The following is a 19,419-nucleotide window of genomic DNA, read 5'->3' as shown; positions in this document are numbered from 1 at the left end:
TACCAAACAATTAAATTCCTGATACCATTTGACAAAGTACAAAACCATGATGTAGGAATATTCTGAATACTGCAACGTGCCAGAGGGCGTGAGGTATCTGCCCCTTCCCACCCTCCTGCCAAGTTCACCATAGTCATTTTGAGTAACTGGCTGGGTTTCTGTGAGGGGTCTAACAACTGATGATAAATACTGACTTGTCCCTGCTGCTTCTCGGCAAGGCAGCTGACTCGTATTCTAAAATAAAAGGTATAAATTGTAACCTCCTGGGGCAGGGACCGTCTCTGTGGTCTGTGTTCGTACAGAGCCTAGCATAATAGAGCCAGGTGCACAAATAGGGTTCCTGGGTGCTCTGATAATACAAATAATTAATAAAGCCTATAATCATTTTCCTGAGAAAACAAAGAGCGTAGTCATCGTCTTTCAGAGCGACCCATTCAGCACAGACTCAGGGGACTTTGCGTCCCACAGGAGAGATGGGTCCACGTCATAGCACACCGCCCAATTTAGTACTGTATTAAACACAGTTAAGATCCCTTTCCTGACCCTTCAGTCCCCTTCCTGGGAGCCTTTCAGCGGCTGGAAAAACAGCAAAAGCTGCAAAAAAGAAAGTCTCATTTTTCCCACCAGTGCTAGTGGGTTAATGATTGATTTGAGCAGATCACTGTGAATTGCTGAGACAGAAGCCTGGAGAAGGTAATTGTGTCAAACTCCTGTGAAGTAATGTTTGCTGAGGAGCTTTGGTGCTAACATGTCTTGATTGGGGGGACATCTTTGAAAAGCAAATGTAATCTGCATCCCAAGCAGTATATAACCAGCCAGCCCAAAAAGTGAGGCGTCGCATTCCGTCCCAAAGCCCCAGCAATCTCCCCGCAGCCTGGGCTGCGGCCATGGGGACAGGAATGGATTTTGTACACAGCTCTGGAGTCCAAATGACTCACTACCTGCAGGAGAACTACCAGAGCTCCCAGGGCTGGTTCCTCTTCATCTCCTTTGCGGCCGACCTCAGAAACACCTTCTTCATTCTCTTCCCCATCTGGTTCCACCTCTGCGAGGCCGTGGGCATCAAGCTGATCTGGGTGGCTGTGATCGGAGACTGGCTCAACCTGGTCTTTAAGTGGTGAGTGTGTGGGCCTCACTGCCAAGGCAAGGCCCAGGGTTATGTGTCTATAAGAGAGCCAGGGAGGGGCACACTCACGTTAATACACACGTGCACTCATATACACTCACCCTCATGCAGAAGTTCACATGAGATACGTTATTATCGTATACTAAACGGCTCCTGTGTTACAAATGAAGTGCATTAAAGGGGTTGTCTGTGTATTTTTAAAATTAAGCCGTGTAAAAATGCATCTTCTTGAGCGCTTGAGTTAAACTGATGTAATTTAATACTAGAAAGAGAAACTGCCCAGATGGGCCAGCAGGGCGCTGTTGCCTGATTTCCTCTCCATACCATGTTTGATTTATTGTAGCTCTGGGCACATCAATATTACTGTAATTTATTAAATGAGTGATAGAGGCACTGGCAGTCAGCGAGACAAGGTGCGGGAGGTAATAACTTTTATTGGTCCAGCTTCTGTTGGTGAGAGAGGCAAGCTCACGTGCTCCACAGACTCTCAGAATCATAGAATCATAGAATATCAGGGTTGGAAGGGACCTCATGAGGTATCTAGTCCAACCCCCTGCTCAAAGCAGGACCAGTTCCCAACGAAATCATCCCAGCCTGGGCTTTGTCAAGCCTGACCTTAAAAACCTCTAAGGAAGGAGATTCCACCACCTCCCTAGGGAACCCATTCCAGTGCTTCACCACCCTCCTAGTGAAAAAGTTTTTCCTAATATCCAACCTAAACCACCCCCACTGCAACTTGAGACCATTACTCCTTGTTCTGTCATCTGGTACCACTGAGAACAGTCTAGATCCATCCTCTTTGGAACCCCCCTTTCAGGTAGTTGAAAGCAGCTATCAAATCCCCCCTCATTCTTCTCTTCTGCAGACTAAATAACCCTAGTTCCCTCAGCCTCTCCTCAATAGTCATGTGCTCCAGCCCCCTAATCGTTTTTGTTGCCCTCCGCTGGACTCTTTCCAGTTTTTCCACATCCTTCTTGTAGTGTGGGGCCCAAAACTGGACACAGTACTCCAGATGAGGCCTCACCAATGCCGAATAAAGGGGAACGATCACGTCCCTCGATCTGCTGGCAATGCTCCTATTTATACAGCCCAAAATGCCGTTAGCCTTCTTGGCAACAAGGGCACACTGTTGACTCTTCCTCAGGCAGGGCAGGTTTGCTGGGGGTCGGGCTGCAGGGTGCGGTCATTCTGCAATGTTTGTCTTGTGGTATCAGTTAAACCCTGCTCTTGAAAGACACCACGACCACTGGCACTGTAAAGAGGCCGAGGCTTGAGGCCATGTCTACACTACAGCCATAGCAGGGGCCTTAGCGATGCCTGCATGACCCCATAGCGTAGACACAGGCTGCACTGACGGAAGGGGTGTTTCTGTTGCTGTAGAAACACCATCTCCCCAAGCAGTGGTAGCTAGGACAATGGGCGCAGCCTTCCTTTGACCTAGCTGCGCCTACACAGGAGCTTAAGTTGGTGTCACTATGTCACCCGGGGCTGTGGATTTTTCACTCCCCTGAGCAACGTAGCTATGTCAACCTAAATGTTAAGTAGGCCTCAGTAGGCCCTGGCGACTGTTCTCACCTCTCAGCCCCTAACGCAGGTCTCTCCAGGTCAGGGCGGAGGCACAGTTGCAGGGGACTGTGGGGGAGGCTTGCACTATCAGCAAATAGCAGCCTGTCAGCGATCAGAGCTGTCAATCGAGCACCTTTTGCCGGCAGGAAATTCACTTTAAACCTGTTAAAAACACCTGGTTCAAGCTCCTGTTCCTTTCCTGTCATGGTCATGGCAAGGACCAGGCTGTGCAGGGCTTGGGTGGGCAGTACACGCCATCATACGGCAGCCCAACAGTGTATTTCTGGGCAACTAGCGCTCATCTCAGGGGGCTTAAACCAGACACTGCCCATCTGGCCTCATGTCCTCCAGTATAGCCAAGATGTGCTATATTTGTCCCCCAAAATGCCATCATCTTGCTTAAAGAAACCCCTGCCTGGCCTTGACCCAGCGTCAGAGATTGCTGAATAAAATAAACACGCTGTTCAGGGAGGATAAAAGGCTGGTTAGAGGTCTCGGGACTTCTAGAGCATTTCGTGTTGACCACAGTGAGATAATGGTCAGAAGGCAAAGGGTGGTTCCAGGAAAAGAGCAAGAGCCATGAGCAGAGTTCACTTCCCCTGAGAACAGACACTTTCTGATTAACCTGAAAACATCTGCTTGGTCTCACGCTCTTTCCTGGCTAATGAGCCCAGACCTGACTTTGGCACCATGTGGAGTCCGTCCTCTATGAATGAACCGGTTGTGCTGGCCAAGAGGAGGGGGGTGGATGATGCCTGATTTGACCATGTGACCCATTGCATTTCACTACAGGATTCTCTTTGGGCAGCGACCCTACTGGTGGGTCCGTGAGACCGGCTACTACGGCAACGCCTCCACCCCTGTGATCCAGCAGTTCCCTGTCACCTGTGAGACCGGCCCAGGTGAGCAACCCCCCTCCACAGTGCACATGCGGCACTCAGGAGAAGCTGACAAATGCACAGCCTGGACACCAGTCACTGCACCCACAGCAACCATTAGCCTTTGGTTGTTAATGACTGTAACACCCCAAAGGGGCTAGGCGCTCTGCACCCACAAGAGGAGGCAGGTTTCTGCCCCAAAGAACGTAGAATCAAAGGTCCATCTGAGGACACCTGCACGTCCTGAGTAGCACTTTGCCCCCAGGAGTCGTCCTACTGAGTGACCACTGATTTCTCCTGGGATTAAGGTGCTCAGAAATCAGGCCCTGAATTCATGCCCATTTGGAGGCCTGAGTCGGTTCCCGCACCGCACAGGCTCCATGCAGTGCTGGGATTGAGGGCAGCTGGTGCGCCTCATTGACCTAGGCGTCTGAGTCTCCGTTCGAAGGGTGAGACCTCCCCGAGGGCAGAGCATGCTCCCAAGGGAGGTGGTGGGAGCTGCCCAGTAACAAGGCTGCACTGGCCCCCGGGTGGGAAATGGGCCGGACGAGCGCTATGCCAGCTAACCTCCTGGCAGAGAAGTCTGGGTCGTCTGCACACTAGCAACCTCCGCAGCCTCCTTTGCTCAAAACTCCTCTCTCAAGCTGTAGCCTGGCAGCTTCGGGGTGGACTCTGGACTGTCCTGGGCTGCAGCAGCCTCTCTCTGCATTGAGCCTCCAGGCCTTTCCTGCATCCTTAGAGGCCAGACTGGATTCCAATCCCCAGCTTGTGATTTTGGGGGCCAGAGTGACACACAGATCAAAACCAAGCTGGTTTTTTTGTGAGAAGAGTCCCCTTCTGGCTGCCTTCCCCCCACGTGGTCTGGTTCCCACCTAACCTTTCACCAGGGGTGGGCTGGAACAGGGGTTCTCGCTCCCGGCAGCTGTCTGTCTGTCCTACCTGTGATCCGATTTATAATACAGTCAAGCGCTCTGGCTCTCTGGCCTGGCCTGGAATGGACAAAAGACAGTTAAAGGAGCAGCAGCCGACACCCAAGGTATCAGGGGGCTGAGACTGTGAAAGGGAACGATGTCTAAATAGTTAAAGTCCTCGGGAAAGGCCCCATCAAACATCAGCCCAGGAAGCCTGTAGCAGGCGGCCTGGGCTAGAACAGACCGTGAGATGATTCCCTTCTGTGCGTTCAAACTCTCCGGCAGCCAGAAGACGAAGTGGGAGGGGTTTTCTCTTCACTGAGCTCACTGCAGGCTTCTCCCAATTCTCCTCCACAGGCAGCCCCTCTGGCCATGCCATGGGCTCAGCTGGGGTGTACTACGTGATGGTGACGGCTCTGCTTAGCACCCTGCGTCGGCGCCGGAGATCCCCCTTCCAGCAGCAGTAAGGATCCAGCTCTGCCCTCGCGCTGGGTGCAGGGCCAAGGGGTGTAATTCAGGGCAGTGGCATTAGCTCTGGGCAGAATGAGCTCCAGCTAATCCCAGATGCGTGCGGCTCCTCTTGGCTTGGCCGTGGCAGCCGACCGTACTCTGATGCTAGACCAGCTCGGCTCCCCGTTTGGGCTCGTGCCCGTCAGCCCCTGGCTGTGTCAATGTGCACATGGCATGTGCAGTCTGGAGCTGCATGGGGAGCGCCGCTGGTGGGTTCAGACCCCAGCGTGGGATTGAGTCTCCCCCCGCAGCAAGGCACTGGGACGGCCTGGTTCAGATCTGGCAGCCGGGGTCTGGGGTCTCCGTCTCAGACGCTGCTGCTGTGTCTGTCCTCCTGAAATGTCCCACAAATCTTACTTATTGAGTAAACGGTTCATCACGTTCCCCCCACCAATCCCACAGCCCACTGACTGCTGTGTTCTCGCTGCTCGTTGCAGGTGCCTGCGGGGGGCGCTGTGGATGTCATTCTGGGGGGTTCAGGTGTCTGTCAGTCTGTCCAGGATCTTCCTAGCAGCTCACTTCCCGCACCAAGTCATCACGGGCGTCGTTGCAGGTGAGGTGCTGCTGCCCGGGCGGTTCCCTGGATTGCTCCCCACACCGCGGGGTGGGCTGGAGGCAGCTCTGGGACGTTTCCATGTTATTCCCTTGTAAGAAACCAAGCGCTTCTGTTGTCAGAGGGGGGAAAACAGGGTGCTGCCCAGCAGGCTTGCAGTCTGGCTCAGCAGGTGCGGGGTTAAAGCCCACAGAGTGCCTGCCAGTGGTTCTTTGCCATGGAAGGGCAGCGCTCTCTGGCGTCGCTGGGCAGCCCTGTCCCCGCCTGCGTTCACTCACTGCCAGGCTGGACGGGAGAGGGGCAGGGAGCGACAGAGAGAGGAGCCGGGTGGGGAGAGTCTGATTGGAACTGGGCAAGCGCAGCAGAGGGACGAGGGGGCTGATGCAGCGGAAAGGGAGCAGGGGACCCTCTGAACCCTTCTCCCTTGCCCAGTGCTGGGGCTGGGGGGACGGGGTGTTGGCTTCTAATTATCTGGCTTCAGATAAACAGCTGAAAATGTGCCCGGCCCCAGGCCTGTGCCAGGCTTTTTGCTGGAATTTGGCCGAGCAGCTAACGACCCCAAAGCCTAACAGAGACGGGGCAGCCAGGAGTCCTTGGTCCATCTCCCTCTGCTTCGTGCTGTTATTATTATCAATGTGCATTGCGGTGGTACCCCCCAGCTGAGACGCAGCCCTGCTGCGCTGCGTAAACAGCAGAGCCAGTCCCCGCCCCATAGAGCTCACGGCCTGTGGGCCCCACTGGGAGCCCTGTGGTGACCCCTGGGCCGCCACTTGGGTTGAGGGGCTCGGAGTCCGGCCCTGCAGAAATAGGCCAAAGGGAAGGAGAAGGGCAGGATGGTTATGGCTTGGGGCATTGTCATGGGAACAGGAGCCTCATTCCTTATGGCCTTGCTGCTGCTCCCCCCTCGACGCCAGACCTGTCGTCTGACATCGCCCCCATCGTGCCCAGCGGCTCCGCAGCCGGTCTGGGGGAAATGGGAACCTGGGCGTTGCTGAGTCAGCAGAATTGTTCCTCCAGCGATTGTCTCCCAGGTGCCTTGGAAGGCCTTTAACCGCCTCTTCTCCCCACACTTTGCAAACAGGCCGGAGCCTTGCTGTCAGCGGGTAACGGCAGCCCAGGCAGGGAAAGCGGGAATAGTGTCTGTTGTGTGAAGGACAGGGTTGGGCTTTGGTACCTTGACTCCTTCCTGCATCGCTGACATGTCTGTCTCCCTTATCAGGCATGGCAGTGGCTGAAGCTTTCCGGCACATCCCCTCCATCTACAACGCCAGTCTCCGGAGGTACCTGGGCATCACCCTCTTCCTGTTCAGCTTCGCCCTGGGGTTCTACCTGCTGCTGAAGGCTCTCGGTGTTGACCTGCTGTGGTCCGTGGAGAAAGCCAAGAGGTGGTGTGACCGGCCGGAGTGGGTCCACATTGACACCACCCCCTTCGCCGGCCTCCTCAGGAACCTGGGCATCCTGTTTGGGCTGGGGCTGGCCCTCAACTCCCAGATGTACCTGGAGAGCTGCAAAGGGAAGATGGGCCAGCAGCTGCCCTTCCGCCTGAGCTGCATCACGGCCTCGCTCCTCGTCCTGCACCTCTTCGACTCCTTCAAGCCTCCCACCAAGGTGGAGTTGCTGTTTTACGTCCTGTCCTTCTGCAAGAGCGCGGCCGTGCCCGTGGCTGCTGCCGGCCTCATCCCCTACTGCGTCGCCCGGCTCATCAGGAGGCAGGAGGAAAAGCTTTTATGAGAGCGAGCAGAGCTGCATGGGACTGGCTGCCTCTAGTTCCTAGCCCTGACATCAGGCCTGTGACTGCTCTGTGGTGCTGTATCACAGAGCCAATGCAAACTGAATGGGGCACGGGCTGGCTCTTCTGTGCCAGTTGCACAAACTACATGGCCTTGAAAGACACAGAGAATTGTCTGAGAGACGGGGGTGGGTGAGGCGAGAGTCCTGTGAACCTGCACTCAGTCTGGCGCGGAGGGCTTTTTGGAGGTGAGGGTTTGCTTTACACTGGGCGTTTGAGAAAAGAAGCGTGGTTTGGTTTTGACCCTTGGCACCGTTCATGCAGTAGAAGGTGGTCCTGACCCCGGCATGGTCCTTGCACCCCCATGCACACAGCTGTGCACACATGCCTCTCTGCCATATGCTAAGCAGAAAGAAAAGGGAATTGTAGGAACTGTACAACCTGGGGCTCTCACTGAGGTGCTGAGACATGTGACACAGACCTACGCAAAGCCTTAACGCCGTGTGCAGTGAGTGAAGGGCGATTGGCTTTCGCAGTCACCATGGTGTCCCAGGATTGTGGCTTTGTTCTCAAGGCTTTTACACCAGCGTAAACCTGGAGTAACACCATGATGAATCTGAGCCTTACAACCTGTGCAAATAACGTGTGTGTCACCTTTCTGAAACTAGTACCCCCTCTCTGTATCCCAGCATGCACTGGGCTTGTGCTGTAACCCTGGAGTGAGATATTTACATTTGGATTTTGCGTGAGATGCAAGCTGTAGCTTGCTTCCTAGGAGCTCTCAGCTGGTGTTGGCAGTTGTTTCATGCAGCCCTTGATACCAGGTTTCATGAGTGTCTCCCTGCCCTCACCAGCAGACACACGAGATCCCAGACCTGCTGGGAAATAACCAACCCTGAGGGTCATATCACAAAACTCCTGCTCACTTGGGCACAGGTCTGCCCTGATCACTTGTGGGATGAAAGTTCCTGCCAGAGCAGGGAACTTACCAATGTATGGTTTCTTTTCAATCTGTTACTGGCTTGAGGTTTCTTTGCCTGAGTTACTCAGACCTAAGAGTTTGAAAAGAGACAGTAAGTGGTAAGATCCCTGCACAACTGGAACAGTGAGATGTGAATGGGAGGGGAGGGAACATGTTTATTTTCTCTGTTATCTCCTGTTACTTCTCCAGCAAAGTGTCACGAGTTGATGGCATGCACAGCCCTGACCCCCACTCTGATCCTGCTGCGTCACAAACTGCCCCTCACCGCCACCTATTGAGCTGTTTTCCTGTTTGCTGGTAACCACTGCAGGGACCGGTGTGGAAATCCTGAGTGTGCCATGGGCCGTTGCTGTCTTGCTTGTTTACACCGGCTCCTTTCCCCGTGGATGGGGGGTTCTCTTCCCGGGTTGTTAGTTTCTGTATTTCCCACACGGTTTTGGGGATTAAATATATCTCAAGAATCACATTGTTTGGGAGATTCCTTTTTCCTCGGCTTTTTACCATCAAACATGTACTCTTTTGCCTCATGCCTTTACACAGATCCTTCCACAAATCACCTACTGGGACCTAATGTTTCCGCAGCTGGGATCACAAGCATCTGGCCTGCCCTAGTAGAAAAAGTGCAGCTGGAGAAGACATTTCTGTGTTTTTGGTGCATGTTGTGTTCCCTCATCTCAATGGAGCACACATCTGTACAACCAGGAATACTCTGGGTGCTCAACAAAGATCAGTATCAGCTGCCTCCCAACTAGGGAAAAGCAAAGAAGGGAGACAGGGACGGAGTTACACTTGGATCATTCACTTCTTTCTCAGTGGACACTGGGCTGCACACGTTCTGTGCACACATGTCCTTCACTGGGAATCCTAGCACTACATGACACACTTCCCAGAGCAACCCTGGATATAAACTTTCAGCCAGCTGGTGATCTCAGTTACACTCCGGGCAAATCCAGAGCAAACACATAGCTTCAGTGGAGTCATACTAGATTTACACTGGTAGAACTGAGATCAGAAGTTGGCCCAGTATGCATCTTCTGCCTCATGTAGACACCTTCTGTGGGAGGCACATTTTCTGTGCAAACTGGGACTGTAAGAGACCAGGGTTTGGTCTCACCTTTGCAGCAACAATAAACTGGACTTGAACTCAGCCACCTCCCTCAGCCCAGAGGTGTGAGTGCTACCAGCTGACGCATCTTGACCTGGAGAAGGTCTAAGGGGTAAAGCAGGGCACAGCTGCATTTCTAACCGTGGGAAATCTGCATTTGACCTGTCAAACAAATGAATAAATACAAGTAAAACAACCTGCTTTACCCAAAGCCCAACCTACAGCTTTAGGGTGGTCAGTGTAACTCCATTGCAGTTGATGGAGCTATGCCCAGTTATTCCAGTTGAGGATTTGACCCTTAAAATGCATTTAGTCTGAACAATCAGTAACAGATTTCAGAGAAATGGGACAGATTCATGCCCTACTGGTGTCTGTTTTCTAGCCCATCATTCTCCTGGAGAGGCAGGTTAACATCCAACCAAACCTGTCTTTGTTTTTAAAACTGTGACACCAAATTAGCTCGTTGTAGCTTTTGTGCAATTCTCTGCCTTACTCCCCAACTTTGCCCTTTCCCCTAGTGACACCCACACGCCCAGGAGTAACCAGAGGGAAACTCTGAAATGAGGGATATTGATTCCTGGGGATGATGGTACAGGCAGTTTGCTCCAGATTTCTGGCTCTGTCAATAGATTTTGGCTGGGGTGGCTCAGGATCAAAGATCATTGCATATGTCATAAAAGAGTTAAGGCTGGCAGGGTATAAGAAGCAGCAGAGTTCACAAAGCTGTCAGTGCAAACAACGGGATCCAAAGAGACACAACCAGGAGCCATAATGGACCTGCTGCACAGTGCTGGGGTGCAGGTGGTGCAGTACCTGCAGGAGAACTACCAGGGCTTCCAGGACTGGTTCCTCTTCATCTCCTTCGCTGCTGACCTTAAAACCACATTCTTCATCTTCTTCCCCATCTGGTTCCACCTCTGCGAGGCGGTGGGCGTCAAGCTGATCTGGGTGGCCGTGATCGGGGACTGGCTCAACCTGGTCTTTAAGTGGTGAGTGTGGATTCTGAAAAGCAGCTGTGGAGTGCTGCAGTTTGGGGTTGTTTCCAACCCCTCCCAGGGTCTGATGTAGCCTCTCTGAGAGGAAGGCTGGGTTTGGGATTGAGGAACAGGGTTGGGAGTCAAGACAGTTGGGCTCTGTCCCTGAGTCTGCCACTGACTAGCTCTGTGACTTTGAGCAAGTCACTTTACCACTCCATCCTCGGCTTCCCCCTCAGTAAACTGGTGCACAGGTTTTGTGAAGCTCAATTAATGTGGGGAGAGCACTGTGAGTTCTTGTGGTAAAGGGCTGCGCTGATGCAAATTGCTGGTGCAATTATATTCGGCTATCAGCTGGGAAGGGCAATTTCCAAAACCCACAGCCTTGTGCTTCGCTCCAGCAGCTCCTGGGCCAAAGGCACGCTGAGCTCTGCAGCAGTCCCCCTCTCTGCACACAGCGGGGCCCCTACAGGGAACACATGGAAGCTCTTTGTCTACTCACAGCACATAGGACCTAGATGCTTCCCCACTGTCTGTCCGCAGCCTGGATTCGTCTGCAACTATCGGTCCTGTTGCTGTGGCCCAGGAGCTGCACCGAAAAGCAGAGGCTGGTGCTGAATTAATAAGTGAGCTGAAAAGGCAAGAAGAGTAAATCATGATAGTTATGGAGCCAGCACTTTGCACCCACAGAGTCCTCCCGACAGCCCTCAGCGTAGGGCAGCCAGGGCTCCGCCGCCCCCGGGAATCCGCGCTGCAGGGTACGTGACATGTCCCAGGCCACGCACTGGCATTGTCATTTTCTCCTTTCACTACAGGATCCTCTTTGGGCAGAGACCCTACTGGTGGGTCCATGAAACCGGTTACTATGGCAACGCCTCCACCCCTGTGATCCAGCAGTTCCCCCTCACCTGTGAGACCGGCCCAGGTGAGGTTCCCGCTATTGCACCCCTCAGATTCACTGCAACTTCCTCCCTGGCTTCTCTCCCTTCTAACTGAGCGGGACTGGGTCTTCTCCGCAGGAAGCCCCTCAGGCCACGCCATGGGTTCTGCTGGAGTCTACTACGTCATGGTGACTGCCCTGCTGCCCTGCGTCCAGGGCACCCAGCACAGATCCTGTGCAGCCAGGTGAGCAGGGCCTTGTGGCCTGAGGGCCTTCTCGTGGCCCGTGGCCCGTGGCTTGGGCCTGGCTCTGTGTTAGTCAGAACGGGACAGGTTTTTACTGCGCATGACTTGATACCTATAACAGGGTGACTGTCCCCTTAAGGGGAATAGGGGTCAGTCTGCTCCATAGTGTGTCCCTTTAGGGTTCCTGGGACTTTGGGAGTAGAGGAGGACAAAGGGAAGGGCATAAGCAGGTGTTGGGACTTGGGAGAAAGGGAGATGGTTCGTCCTGGAGGAACAGTTAGTGCTTGGGGAAAACCCAGGCTACTGTTTCTTTATGGGCCCAGGACCAGAGCCTGGTAGTGAGGATGGGATGGGTCCCTTCTCCCAGCCAGCTGGGAGGAGCCCTGGGAAGGAGGGTGCTGCCTCCTCCCTCATCACAGGGGAGACACCAGCAAGGTGAGGAGCCTGCCTGCTGCCGTCTCCCAGCCCAGGGGTGAAAGGACTAAGTGCAGAGGGGCCAGCTGGGGGAAGCAGCTTGAAGGCTGTAACTAGCCTGGATCAGCCCAGCTCTGAACAGGAGGCGGTGGGAGGCCTGAGGGGGCAGGAGGGCTGGACTTACAGGCATAAAGAAAAGCTTAGTGCTTTCGAAGAGAGGTAAGAAATCAGGCTCCACCACAGGGGCTCTTGCTCTCACTCCTGGGGTCTGGGTGTCAGTACGGAGAACCCAGAGGGAGCCGAGCTGGCGGGGCCATCCCAGGCCACAAGGGGGGTGCTCTGCAGCGGCCCCCACCCACAATCCGTTTGGGTGAGTGAGCTGAGTGAGCCGGTTCCACCTGCTGCTGCAGCCCTGGGGAGGGGATCGTTTCACCCTGCTGAGGAGGGTCCCAAGGGTGACAAGGCAAAATGGAGGATGACTAATGGAATTGTGGGTAAATGCCCCCCCTTCCCGGTCAGCATGAATTCCTGCCCCATGTTATGTCTGGGACCGGGAGATACATGAGAAGTGGGACGTGCGAAGCCCCCAAGAGCTGGAGCGAAAGGAAATATCCTGGGGCTTTTTGCACCCGGATCAGCGGCGCCCACTGCTGCATCACAGCTAGTTACTGCCCAGCAACTGGCATCAGCATCTGTGAGATGTGAGTCAAGCCCAGCACAGGGGAGGTGACTCTCAGCTGGCAGCAGATCTGCGTGGGTCCAATCAGCCAGCCCCGGGGAAAGCCCCTTTCGCTCGAGCTGCTGCAGCATGCAGGAGGCACCAGGCACGGGAAAGGCCTTCGCTCGCTGGTTCGGGTGCCCTAACATCTGGCCCAGGGGTGCTGGAACAGTTTGTATAGTGGTGGGGCTGAGAGCCATTTTCCCAAACTGCAAACCCTGGATATAACGGAAACCCTTTCAAGCCAGGGGGTGCTGCCACACCCCAGTACCAGCTCCTATGTCTGGGCCTCGTGGCAGACACATTTAGGCCATAGACTTGGTCTCATTGTCTAGCTAGCGAGATGGGCACTTGTGCTGGCACGGTTGCTCCTGCGTGCTAGCTAGAGAGGAGCCAGTCAGCCAGCGCGCAGGCTCCCGTCATTCACAGGCCGCTTGTGGCTTTATTAAAGTGCTTTTGCCCTGTGCGCCCACGACCTTCCTGGCTGGCTGTCTCTTTGCAGGTGCCTCCGCGGCCTCCTGTGGCTTGCGTTCTGGGCCGTGCAGGTCTGCGTCTGCTTGTCCCGAGTCTTCCTAGCTGCTCACTTCCCCCATCAGGTGATCGCAGGGGTCATCTCAGGTGAGTGTCAAGGCTGCCTCCCCCGTCACAGCACCCGCCAGCTCTCCAGGGCCCAGTGACCAGAGAGACGATCTGAGCCCTAGATAGCCTTGCTCCTGCTTGGAGGAGATGTACCTCCTCACCTCTGGGAGCACCATGTACTCAAAATACGATGGCAGAGTGCAGGGATTGGTGATCGTCTTTCCCCAGGTACCCATGTCGGCAGTGTGGAGAAGCAAACCCATGGCCTAGTGGGCTCGGCCTCCCCTTGCATGGCTAATGCCATCAGTCAGTGCTGACATGATGTCACTGCTTTGCATGGTGCTTTAGAAAGAGAGAGAGCGAGCGCACGCCAGGGTCACATGCTAACCAGCAGGCGCCTGCTGCCCATTGCACGGGAGGGAGGGTCCCAGTTCTCTGCACACCCCGTTGTTAGTAGTCACTTTGGGTGACCTGGGGCTGTCACTACATGTGCCTAGCACCTGGTACCAGGAGCTGATTCCTGCTCCTTCCCCAAGGCCTTTCTACACTGAGCCCACCCAGTACATTTTGCAGCTAGGCCTGTTTGCTGCTCAGTGAGGGTACGTCCACACTACAGTGAGACACCTGTGGCTGGCCCGGGACAGCTGACTCCGGTTCGTGGGGCTCGGGCTAAGGGGCTGTTTAATTGCAGTGTAGACGTTTGGGCTCCAGCTGCAGTCTGAGCTCTGGGACCCTCGCACCACGCAGGATCCTAGAACGTGGGCACCAGCCCCGGCCCAAACGTCTATACGCTACACTACAATAACTGCAGTGTAGACGTACCTACAGAGACTGTTCTGCCCCTAGGGATGGTAGTAGCAGAAGCTTTTGACCACATCCACTCCATCTACAACGCCAGTCTCCGGAGGTACCTGGGCACCACCCTCTTCCTGTTCAGCTTCGCCCTGGGGTTCTACCTGCTGCTGAAGGCTCTCAGTGTTGACCTGCTGTGGACCCTGGAGAAAGCCAAGAGGTGGTGTGACCGGCCGGAGTGGGTCCACATTGAAACCACCCCCTTCGCCAGCCTCCTCAGGAACCTGGGCATCCTGTTTGGGCTGGGGCTGGCCCTCAACTCCCAGATGTACCTGGAGAGCTGCAAAGGGAAAATGGGCCAGCAGCTGCCCTTCCGCCTGAGCTGCATCGCGGCCTCGCTCCTCGTCCTGCACCTCTTCGACTCCTTCGACCTCCCCACAGACAGAGAGCTACTGTTCTACGTCCTGTCCTTCTGCAAGAGCGCCGCTGCCCACCTATGTGCGGTGGCACTCATCCCCTACTGCATTGCCCAGGTGCTCAGGAGGGGTGACAAGAAGATCCTGTAGCTGACCTGCAAACTTGCGTCGTAGCTGCCAAGCCAGGCTGCTCTTCGGGGCAGGGGAATGTGCTCTGCAGGGCTCCCCCTTCCCTTTCCCACTGCAGTAACAGGTCTCCCGGCACCACGGACCTCACAGCTCTGGGTTACGTGATCAGCTCACACGCACGGCTCAGTGCCGTGAAGTGGAAGGGGAAGTTCACTGTCTCCTGTGTGGGAAAGGAAGTGAGTGACTATCACACACCTCAGTGCTGGCACAGGGTGAAATGTAATGGGGTCCTCGTTCGGCCACAGCCCCTGGCCCAGCCCAGGCTGGCACAAATGGTAACCTCTGCTCTAGGGAGTGTGAGTGGATAACGGGGCGGTCAGGAACGCTGTCCCAGCCGAGGGCATAGCCACAGCTGAGGGGGAGGTGTCCCACACAGAATTCAGCTCTAGGCCACCTTGTCAGCCTCTTACACTACAACGTACCAAACGCTCTCCAGAGCGGGGAGCAGTCGGCACCTACCCATCTTATGGCTCAGTCCCCTCTGGGCCAATGTGTTTGGCTATGGACACACTGAACAACAGTGCTGTCAATCACCTTGGCCCCAGCAGAGCAGGGATGGCGTGTCCATGGGCTCCCAGCGCGGGAAAGCTGTGCTGAGGTTGCAAGGAGTGCCGTAGACATGGGTGTGTCTGTGCGTTACCAGGCTGTTACAGCTGGGCGGCACCCATGGGGCCCAGGCCGAGGGACAGGAGCTAGCTGTGAAATGCCTTTGGCAATAAAATTAGTAAATTCCACTCAGCCTTTCCCACCCTCAGGCCATCTTACTGATGGGGCAACCTCTGCTCATTGCCCCTGTGGGCCCTCCAGACATACAGGGACCCAGAGCTCTCCAAGAGAGAGTCACACGAAGGGCCAGACCGATGGTCCATCTAGCCCCGTGTCCTGTCTCTGATGGGGCCGGGGCCAGATGCTGCGGGGGAATGAACAGACCAGGGCAGTTATCCAGTCCCTGTCTGGCTGAGGGGAGCATTCTAGAACAGTGGTTCTCAACCAGGGGCACACATATCCTGGGGGTACACAGAGCTCTTCCAGGGGGAACATCAACTCATCTAGATATTTGCCTAATTTTACAACAGGCTACATAACAAGCACTAGCAAAGTCAGTACACACTTACATTTCATACAATGACTTATTTATACTGCTCTATAGGCTATACACTGAAATATAAGTACACTCTTCATATTCCACTTGATTTATTATATAATTATATGGTAAAAATGAGGAAGTCAGCCATTGTTCAGTACTAGTGTGCTGTGACAATTTTGTATTTTGATGTCTGATTTTGTAAGCAAGTAGTTTTTAAGTGAGGTGGAACTTTGGGGTACACCAGACAAATCAGACTCCTGGAAGGGGTACAGGGCTCTGGAAAGGTTGAGAACCACTGTTCTAGAAGGCAGGAACTGAGGGGCAGCAGCAGGGCCATGGCTGTGGGAGGAGCAGCCTCAGGCCCCTACTCTGCACTAGGGAGTTCTGTCGAGGTGAATGCTGAGGATGGAAGCAGCTCAGTGCTGGGCACTGACACTGGCGTAGCTGCACCAACACAGAGCCCTGCTGTAGGGGGGTTGTCGCAGTGTGTGCCCCGGCCTGGTCCGGCTTTCCCCGTTCCAGGCATCCTCCTAGTGACTGACACCAAGCATGAACAAGGCCAAAGTTCAGCTTCTCCGCTTGCAGAGCTCAGGTTTCCATTTCAGGCCCAGAGCAATGGTGATCTGTCTCCAGCTTCCTACCATGCGCCCAATACAGCACACCTGGTGTCCTACTGATCGCTCTGTGCAGGGGCAGGGCCTTGACCAGAGAGAGCGAGAACATAAGAACATAAGAAAGGCCGTACTGGGTCAGACCAAAGGTCCATCTAGCCCAGTATCTGTCTACCGACAGTGGCCAATGCCAGGTGCCCCAGAGGGAGTGAACCTAACAGGCAATGATCAAGTGATCTTTCTCCTGCCATCCATCTCCATCCTCTGACGAACAGAGGCTAGGGACACCATTCTTACCCATCCTGGCTAATAGCCATTTATGGACTTAGCCACCATGAATTTATCCAGTCCCCTTTTAAACATTGTTATAGTCCTAGCCTTCACAACCTCCTCAGGTAAGGAGTTCCACAAGTTGACTGTGCGCTGCGTGAAGAAGAACTTCCTTTTATTTGTTTTAAACCTGCTGCCTATTAATTTCATTTGGTGACCCCTAGTTCTTGTATTATGGGAATAAGTAAATAACTTTTCCTTATCCACTTTCTCAACATCACTCATGATTTTATATACCTCTATCATGTCCCCCCTTAATCTTCTCTTTTCCAAACTGAAGAGTCCTAGCCTCTTTAATCTTTCCTCATATGGGACCCTCTCTAAACCCTTAATCATTTTAGTTGCTCTTTTCTGAACCTTTTCTAGTGCTAGAATATCTTTTTTGAGGTGAGGAGACCACATCTGTACACAGTATTCGAGATGTGGGCGTACCATGGATTTATATAAGGGCAATAATATATTCTCAGTCTTATTCTCTATTCCCTTTTTAATGATTCCTAACATCCTGTTTGCTTTTTTGACCGCCTCTGCACACTGCGTGGACATCTTTAGAGAACTATCCACGATGACGCCAAGATCTTTTTCCTGACTCGTTGTAGCTAAATTAGCCCCCATCATGTTGTATGTATAGTTGGGGTTATTTTTTCCAATGTGCATTACTTTACATTTATCCACATTAAATTTCATTTGCCATTTTGCTGCCCAATCACTTAGTTTTGTGAGATCTTTTTGAAGTTCTTCACAATCTGCTTTGGTCTTAACTATCTTGAGTAGTTTAGTATCATCTGCAAACTTTGCCACCTCACTGTTTACCCCTTTCTCCAGATCATTTATGAATAAATTGAATAGGATTGGTCCTAGGACTGACCCTTGGGGAACACCACTAGTTACCCCTCTCCATTCTGAGAATTTACCATTAATTCCTACCCTTTGTTCCCTGTCCTTTAACCAGTTCTCAATCCATGAAAGGACCTTCCCTTTTATCCCATGACAGCTTAATTTACATAAGAGCCTTTGGTGAGGGACCTTGTCAAAGGCTTTCTGGAAATCTAAGTACACTATGTCCACCGGATCCCCCTTGTCCACACGTTTGTTGACCCCTTCAAAGAACTCTAATAGATTAGTAAGACACGATTTCCCTTTACAGAAACCATGTTGACTATTGCTCAAGAGTTTATGTTTTTCTATGTGTCTGACAATTTTGTTCTTTACTATTGTTTCAACTAATTTGCCCGGTACCGACGTTAGACTTACCGGTCTGTAATTGCCGGGATCACCCCTAGAGCCCTTTTTAAATATTGGCGTTACATTAGCTAACTTCCAGTCATTGGGTACCGAAGCCGATTTAAAGGACAGGTTACAAACCTTAGTTAATAGTTCCGCAACTTCACATTTGAGTTCTTTCAGAACTCTTGGGTGAATGCCATCTGGTCCCGGTGACTTGTTAATGTTGAGTTTATCAATTAATTCCAAAACCTCCTCTAGTGATACTTCAATCTGTGACAGTTCCTCAGATTTGTCACCTACAAAAGCCAGCTCAGGTTTGGGAATCTCCCTAACATCCTCAGCCGTGAAGACTGAAGCAAAGAATCCATTTAGTTTCTCCGCAATGACTTTATCATCTTTAAGCGCTCCTTTTGTATTTTCATCGTCAAGGGGCCCCACTGGTTGTTTAGCAGGCTTCCTGCTTCTGATGTACTTAAAAAACATTTTGTTATTACCTTTGGAGTTTTTGGCTAGCCGTTCTTCAAACTCCTCTTTGGCATTTCTTATTACACTCTTGCACTTAAGTTGGCAGTGTTTGTGCTCCTTTCTATTTGCCTCACTAGGATTTGACTTCCACTTTTTAAAGGAAGTCTTTTTATCTCTCACTGCTTCTTTTACATGGTTGTTAAGCCACGGTGGCTCTTTTTTAGTTCTTTTACTGTTTTTCTAAATTTGGGGTATACATTGAAGTTGAGCCTCTATTATGGTGTCTTTAAAAAGGGCCCACGCAACTTGCAGGGATTTCACTTTAGTCACTGTACCTTTTAACTTTTGTCTAACTAACCCCCTCATTTTTGTATAGTTCCCCCTTTTGAAATTAAAGGCCACAGTGTTGGGCAGTTGAGGTGTTCTTCCCACCACAGGGATGTTGAATGGAGAAACCACTCCATTCTGGCCACGCTCCCTGGCATGGGGAAGATCTCTGCTCCCGTGGCTCAGATCAGGAGTCAGGGCCGATGCCTGGAATTAGCTATGAGTTCAGTGGCAGGGGAAGTTCCAGCAGCAAGATATGTATGAGGTGGGGAGGGTGACTTAGGGCATTTGGGTTTGAAAGCTGAACGTCCATTCCAGGAGCTGCTCGCCTGCATGCAGTTTGGCCAGATAGCCTGGGCATTTGACCACGCTGACAGATCCCATAGATCTTGGTTCTCATTAGCTTTATGCTCACACAAGGCTTCAGGCTTCCATCACCACCCTCCCTCCCTCCAGCCCCATCACCACAGACCAAGCATAGGACAAAAAACCCATACTGGGGGGGACAGGGACACAAATCCGTGCAGGAAATCGGAACTGGCGCAGGATTCAGCCTCATGCGTGAACAGCCTCAGAGTGGCTCCTGACCTGTTATCAGTAACTTTCACTAATCAGAGCAAGGTGCGTAGAGCGTGCACAGAACAGCAAGAACAGGAGGGAGCACCGCTCATTTCCTGCCCACAAGCGAGGGATGCTGGAGAGCTGTGAGCCCCCACCACTCCCCTGGGAGCAGTTGGGTATCTCTCAGACATGAGATTCCAGCTGCAATTTTCCTAAGTGCGTTAGAAACCCAGATCCCACTCAC

General features: G+C 53.0%; 2 protein-coding genes across 5 annotated transcripts; both read left to right on the top strand.

Annotated features, from left to right (window-relative positions):
- Positions 1–887: 887 nt before the first annotated feature.
- On the top strand, positions 888–7,275 carry LOC135894552 (glucose-6-phosphatase catalytic subunit 1-like). Of its 3 annotated transcripts, none has more exons than XM_065422670.1 (5): positions 888–1,117; positions 3,485–3,594; positions 4,839–4,917; positions 5,429–5,544; positions 6,764–7,275. In XM_065422670.1, the coding sequence occupies exons 1-5, from the start codon at positions 888–890 to the stop codon at positions 7,273–7,275; spliced, it is 1,047 nt and encodes a 348-aa protein (XP_065278742.1). The 3 variants fall into 3 exon arrangements, with proteins under 3 accessions (XP_065278742.1, XP_065278741.1, XP_065278739.1); XM_065422669.1 differs by having other exon boundaries at positions 4,839–4,941; XM_065422667.1 differs by having other exon boundaries at positions 4,839–4,944.
- Positions 7,276–10,131: 2,856 nt separating this feature from the next.
- Positions 10,132–14,528, top strand: LOC135894543 (glucose-6-phosphatase catalytic subunit 1-like). Of its 2 annotated transcripts, XM_065422658.1 has the most exons (6): positions 10,132–10,349; positions 11,150–11,259; positions 11,354–11,459; positions 11,925–12,092; positions 13,094–13,209; positions 14,017–14,528. In XM_065422658.1, exons 1-6 carry the CDS (start codon positions 10,132–10,134, stop codon positions 14,526–14,528), a joined length of 1,230 nt encoding a protein of 409 aa, XP_065278730.1. The 2 variants fall into 2 exon arrangements, with proteins under 2 accessions (XP_065278730.1, XP_065278731.1); XM_065422659.1 differs by lacking the exon at positions 11,925–12,092.
- Positions 14,529–19,419: the final 4,891 nt, after the last annotated feature.

This window comes from Emys orbicularis, chromosome 25, assembly GCF_028017835.1.
Source record: "Emys orbicularis isolate rEmyOrb1 chromosome 25, rEmyOrb1.hap1, whole genome shotgun sequence".
Taxonomy (NCBI): Eukaryota; Metazoa; Chordata; order Testudines; family Emydidae; genus Emys; species Emys orbicularis.
This window is presented reverse-complemented; position numbering and strand designations above follow the sequence as displayed.